This window comes from Neltuma alba, unplaced genomic scaffold, assembly GCF_004799145.2.
Source record: "Neltuma alba isolate B1F8T4 unplaced genomic scaffold, ASM479914v2 tig00012493_pilon, whole genome shotgun sequence".
NCBI classification, from domain to species: Eukaryota; Viridiplantae; Streptophyta; class Magnoliopsida; order Fabales; family Fabaceae; genus Neltuma; species Neltuma alba.
In genome coordinates, this window is record NW_021636965.1 from 42,942 (window position 1) to 49,698 (window position 6,757).

General features: G+C 34.8%; 1 protein-coding gene across 1 annotated transcript; it reads left to right on the plus strand.

Moving 5' to 3' along the window:
* The first annotated feature begins 1,044 nt into the window (after positions 1-1,044).
* Positions 1,045-4,289, plus strand: LOC114727599 (uncharacterized). Its single transcript, XM_028914295.1, has 4 exons — positions 1,045-1,305; positions 1,749-2,374; positions 2,952-3,467; positions 3,884-4,289. The coding sequence occupies exons 1-4, from the start codon at positions 1,050-1,052 to the stop codon at positions 4,010-4,012; spliced, it is 1,527 nt and encodes a 508-aa protein (XP_028770128.1). The 5' UTR covers positions 1,045-1,049; the 3' UTR covers positions 4,013-4,289.
* Positions 4,290-6,757: the final 2,468 nt, after the last annotated feature.

Genomic DNA, 6,757 nt, shown 5'->3' on the forward strand with positions numbered 1-6,757 from the left:
TGAGCATACAAGCTGCAATTAACTTTCCAATAAAGGGGCATTCAAGCATTGATAATCCAAATCAGAGGTTTAATGACGAAGCTTCCTTTTTTGATAAAAAGGTAGTGCTTAACTATTTAAGAGTTCTTATTCCCAGTTGAAAAACCCAAAGGAGGAAAAATGTAAAAGATAGATGGGGAAGAAGGTAAAGGGAACAAACCCAAGTGGGAAATGATCAATCAATAATTAGTTGCACCTAATATTTTGTTCCTTTTGTTCTTTTCTCTTAATTGATTCTTTCTTCTATGGCATTGAGAAAAATGCGAAACATAGTCAATGTCACTGAAAATATAATGCATTTGTCTGTGTTCTTCTTGCACCACTGATGATGCTACCAAAAATTCTTCGGTAAGATCTGTTTAATTAAAAATAATTATCTTAAACTAATTAGGAAAGAATACACACACCCACACACACAAAATTCAAGACAGAAAACATTTTTAATTTCTCTATATGAATTGATTTGAATTTTCTGACAAACCAGGATGTTGAGACTCTCATGAATTGAATATTTTAAACAGTAAAATCTGGATCTGTTTGATTCCTACATTGTCTGTGCAAGATTTGTTTTTCTCACTTTAAAGATACTTTACAAGTTCCACAAGTCCAACAAGATTCTCTTGCAAAGCTACTTGTATAACGTGTTACTTGATCTATACATAATTGGTTGCCAAGTAAAAGCTATTGGACCAGCAAGTAGTTGTAAGAAAAGCATAGGTTGTCACTTTCTTCATTGGTTGGTAAACGAGTTTTGACAAATTTGAGCCAGAACCTTCATTATAGGAGGAAACATGCAACAATAATACGACATTGGATCAAAAGATAACTGTAAAGGTAATTCAACCCCTACATGTTAGCAGATAAAACAGGAGAGTGTCAACTTCATTAATCAACACGAAGAAAGAAACATAAGCTGAAAACCCATAATTATAAGTCATTCCCTTTAGATCCATACTTGTTTGGCTTACAGAACATGAACTTGTGATAAGGCTTTATTATTCTAAATTCTAATGGCCAAACAGAGGATCCCCTGTTTTCTTCTTCTTGTTCTTCTGGTTTTGCTTGATCTTTTCAGGGCTTTTGTTAATGCTTCTGTAGATGGGTATGTATCAGCTGTGGGTGATCCAGGAATGAGAAGAGATGGTCTGAGATTGGCCATAGAGTCATGGAATCAGTGCAATGAAGTCGGAGATGAAGTTCCTCAAATGGGCAGCCCGAGAGCTGCTGATTGCTTTGATATTCATAATGCCTCTTCACAGCCAAAAGGTAAGCTTTCATAAAATTTATGATTTTATTCTCTGCCTCAAAATCAAAATGTGTGAACTCAATACTTACAAAATGAAGCATCCTATATTTAATACTTGCACTATTGTGATGTTCATATCTTGCTGTCATCTCAATAATGCAACAAGAAAACAAAGAGTAAGAAATAAACTTTATTTCTCACTTTCAAAAATGAGTGCGTCAAATTTTTTTTTTTCCACTTTAGAACTTGAAAGTCTTTTTCAAGGTATTTAAACGATAATATGCAGTGTTTCAATGAGGGGGAAAAAAATTATATAAAACTGAAAGATAATAAACTTTCCCGTAATAAACTATCAACAAAAAAGGAAAAAAAAATCTTTTGGAGTCAATTGCTTTATCCCTCTGATGTTCTTCTGGTTCCTCTATTCTTGTGCCCTGGAAGGCTAACAATAGCGTTGTTTTAGAGAAGAACAGCTCTCTATCCAGTTTTCCTCTCTACAGATTGGTCCACAAGGTCACAGAAGATGACAACAGGCTAGGTGCTGGAGATTCCTTCGAAGGGCTACAAGAAAAAGCCCTTCACAATGTGGATCTCTATGCTACGGAGAAAGAACTGTATTTGGCATCAAAATGTGAAGTTAAAGAAACTCCAAATCCATGGCAGTTCTGGATGATCATGCTTAAGAATGGCAATATGGACACTATGGCGGCCAAGTGCCCTAAAAATGGCTTCAGAGTAGGACCTTTTGCCAATGATGGTAGCTTCCCTTGCTTTGGGGAAGGGTGTATGAACCAGCCATTGATTCATCATGACTATACCAAAATTGAAGAACCTAATAGGGCTCTTCTTAAGGGAAGGTTTTATGGGTCTTGGGATTTGGAAACTAATTTGAGCTTAGGATCATTAGGGCAAAACGAGTCTTACTACTCTGTGACTTGGCAAAAGGAAATTGGCAAGGGAAGTTGGGTTTTTCACCATGTTTTGAGGACCTCCGTAAGGTATCCATGGCTGATGCTTTACTTGAGATCAGATGCCACATCTGGTTTTTCTGGTGGATACCATTATCCAACTAGAGGAATGTCTAAAATTGTGAGCCACCTTTTCTCTCTTTAGTCTCATTCATACTTTGCTTTCTGAGAAATTCTTCATCATAATGTCTCTTTGTGTAGTTCCTAGTACAAAGAGTCGACTCATTGTTGAACAGTTAGCTGATCCATCAATTATATGTGCCTAAGAATTTTTCTTTTCGCTCTTCTAGGCTTGACATCAAAATTAACCTCAGAAAGCTTCATCGTAATTACAGAATATCAGCAAATTCCACAACTTTGTGTTGCAGCCGCCAAAAACTTGCTCACGTCATTCCTTTAGGTTTTGCTTGAAAGCAAAGTTAACTTGTTGCAATGTTTGAACTGTAATCTGCGCTGTGTTCAATGAATTTCTGGGACTTGATAGAATGCATCATGTCTATGTTAAACATTTATCAAATTTGCAAGTAAACTGTCAATATAAAATTCACAACAAGCCATGTTACTCATAAATCAGGAGTATGTGTTTGGTTAGATGTGATATAAAACTTCAAATCATGCGTGGGAACTTCGTGTTGGAATGTGGATTCTCAAATGTGCAACATATTTGGTATCAATTTGCATGGTTCTTGATTATGCAGATCCCAGAATCACCAAACTTCAAAGTGAGATTCACTCTGAACGTCCTAGAAGGAGGAGGGAGTAACGGTCAGTTCTACCTGATGGACATAGGAAGCTGCTGGAAGAATAATGGACAACCTTGTGATGGTGATGTAACAACAGATGTCACCAGATACAGTGAGATGATCATTAATCCAAGCATAACCTCATGGTGTCACAAAGACAACCTCAACGCGTGTCCACCATATCATACTTTTCCCAACAGGACACGTGTCCATCGCACGGACACTTTACACTTCCCTTATGATGCCTACCATTTGTACTGCTCTCCTGGGAATGCAGAGCACCTTGAAGTACCCTACAGTTTGTGTGACCCTTACAGCAATCCTCAGCCACAAGAGATAGTGCAAATTCTGCCACACCCAGTTTGGGCTGAGTATGGGTACCCTACAAAGCAAGGACAAGGCTGGATTGGGGATCCTAAGACATGGGAGCTTGATGTTGGTAGATTGTCACACTCACTTTACTTTTACCAGGTTATAGATTCTTCTTCTTGTGGATATCTTAATGAAGATAAATTTAAATAGTTTAGCTTTTGTCAAAGTTCATCAATTTCTTCGTTTCACTTTATTTTTTCCTTCCCAGTTCAAAATCTTTAGACAACAAATGAAACAGTCCATGCTTATATGTGTTGTCTCAATATATCCAAAAAAGCCAATAGCTTTATGACCCAGTGGCATGAGAACTTCCATATAAGTGGGAGGTCGAGAGTTCAATCCTGCTTGTAACCTCAAACTGTTAATGCTTGTCCGGTTAATTCAAAAGAAAAAAAATGTCCAAAGCAAAATGAGTGGTCTTGAATTAATTTCCAATACCAATATATATATATATATGTATGTATGTATGCACACACTTGCATTTAAGTTGTTCTGATTAATATGTGTGGTTGCAGGAGCCAGGGACAGGTCCAGCAAGAAGACAATGGAGTTCTGTTAACATTGGGACAGAGATTTTCAAAGAAGCTCATCAAACTGCCATTTGGACTGTCTCTGACTTTGACATCCTCATTCCCTCTCCTTAAATTCATTTGCTTTTTCTTCTTTCAAGACTCTATTCCTTTACATCACACAAGTATGTTCTTCTTTGTTCATTGTACCCCAAAAAAACAGATGTTCTTCTTTGTTCATCTTCCAACACTTCCCCAAAAAACCCATTCAGTTTAATTACTGCCAAATCTCCACATTGTATTATTCATTTGCAAACTGCAACCTTCTGCACAAATTCATTTATTATGACTGTAAATCACCCATCTCTCGTTGCAATGGAGACCATTGGAATCACAGAAATACAATGTGATATCATTATAGAGAACAAATTTTTTTTAATATTTTAAAGATGTTCAAAACTTCAAATCATCTACGTTCACAAAAATATATTCGTATAGTAAATTTAGAAAGAGGCAGAGGCATAAAGATGAGATAAGGCCCACATATAATTATACTAGTTAGTGTCGTTTTCTTTTGTATGCATAAATATAAAAACTTTATAAGAGAATGAAGAACCTTCTGGAGAATTATTATACAAAAAGAAACACTTATCTTCTTTCTTAAAATACAAGACCACAACTAAAACCCATATGGAGGGGGGGGGGGGAATTATGTTAGCAATCAAAATATTCCTTTACCCTATATGATCCTAAATGCCTCATGATCAGCTTCTACATAGTGAACTTGATGAGTAGGTTGATCAGCAAATTTATTAATTCATCCAAATATTCCTTCGGTCTTAAATATAAAACTCATTTTGTAATATAAATTACACTATAAAATAGGTATTATATTTAGAACTGGAGGAGTATATCATAAAAAATAATCATCTACTGCATACAATTAAATCTTTGAACTCTTTAACCTTCTCACATCTTTGAGCATAATAAAGATTTAAATTCTATGTGGATATATAATGATTTGCAATTAGAAAAAAACAAAGAAAGAAAAATCATGGGGACCCCAAAACAACCAACTTGATGTGCTACTTGATGTTTCAAAAGCATGGAAGGAAGAAAGAATCAATAAAGCAATTGAGAAGCACAGAGTGATGTTTTCATGATTAGGATCCTTCCACTTCAATTGAAGGGTTTGTATATATCACACAAGATAAGTTCAACCACACCATCTCTCAAAAATTCCCCCACAAACTCCCAATTGCTTCTCAATTATGTGCCCTCTTCATGCCCCTCCACTTCCTTCATAATCAATCTTTCAGGGAAAAATTGACAAAAATTTTCATTCTTATATTTAACGACATATCTCAGTAACAATTCGGTCTCATCAGTCTCTGATTAATTAAAAAAGTGAAAACAATCAGATATGCATGCCTTACAACCTTAAAAAATAGTGCGTTAAAACTCTTTGAAGCTCAATTATGTAAGATCTTTATCGAAATAATTTTGAGAGTAAGAAATGATTTTATGATATTACTTTGGAAAGTGAAAAAAATTGATTATGAAATAATAATTGTAAACAATAGACATTATAAAAACGATAATTTCTTCAACTTAATTACCAATAATGAATTTCTCTAATCACGTCCCAGAACATGATACAAGTAATTATGGTCACTATTTATTCAAGAGCTGTTTGGAGCACCAGATAAGAATATCTCCAGGTTAGGAATCCTTCAACTTCTTTGAATACCAACTTACCAAGGGTGGCAGGCAAGTATGGGATTAAATTTAAAGTCACAATTTTCATAATTTTTGAATTTTTGCTCCTTGTCAAAACATATGGGCAAACAGAGATAATTCAAAGCTATTGGGAAATCAATCTTGCAAATTGATCCCCCAGTTAATAAATGGGCAAACAGAGAAATCAAAGGCAAACAAGGGGATTAATCATTGTTAATTATCATGTAACTCAACCTTAGTTAATGCATATCCTGTAGCACTCTATATACAAGATTTTTTTTTTTTATTGTATTGCGTGAAATTTAAACTTAAAATAAGTTGTATTGTTTATAGCATAAATAATACGATTTATTATATATTTTATTTTATGAAATAAAATTCTGATAATCAAATGATGAATAGTCTATTGAAATTATTGTTGGAAATAAGGCTGAAAATTCTACAAGATAATCAAGTGAGTACCTAAACCAATGACAATAAACTCTAAAGCAACAAGTTCTTGTCGACTTAGAAAAGAATGCACTATTAATTTATGTTAAACTTTGAACAGCCAACCATCTCTTCCTGCCATAGAATTTTATTGACTTTGCAATTCAAACCTTTGCATAAGCTGTTTGCCCCACGCACAAAAAAGGAATAGGCATGACTATTAGCAAAATCAGCATCCTATATTTAACCAAAATATTTCGAGAGAAAGTAACATTAAAGAATGAGATTGCATACAAGTATATTTCCTTTTTTGAACATTGCATCGTATCCACTCCATTTTTCTGTATTTCTCTTGGTTGAATAATATAGAGTCAATTTTATAATTGCAAAAAATCTGCATTAGAGCCACTCACATGGGACTGCCTAGAAAAAACCAGTTGGCGCCTCCTTATCAAACCTGGTATTTGGTCATATGTGCCATTATGCAGAAGAATAAGTTAAATCATCCTCCACCACTCAGGAGAAAAGTACTTTAGTCTCCGGAATAATGATGTTTGAAAAATCTTGCCCACTTTTGTTTTTTTTAAAACCAGGATCTTCATATAATATGCTGCAGAATTTTATAGAAAAAGAATAGCCCACCACTTATGACGACACCCAGTCATTGCTGCTCACTTTATCTGAGAACACATGTGAATCATTCACTAACAA

Excerpts from the sequence above, each read along its gene's own strand:
- LOC114727599 (XM_028914295.1), top strand. The coding sequence starts at position 1,050 with ATGGCCAAACAGAGGATCCCCTGTTTTCTTCTTCTTGTTCTTCTGGTT. Across the intron at positions 1,306-1,748 it reads TGCCTCTTCACAGCCAAAAG|AGAAGAACAGCTCTCTATCC; the intron begins GTAAGCTTTCAT and ends GCGTTGTTTTAG. Across the intron at positions 3,468-3,883 it reads ACTCACTTTACTTTTACCAG|GAGCCAGGGACAGGTCCAGC; the intron begins GTTATAGATTCT and ends GTGTGGTTGCAG.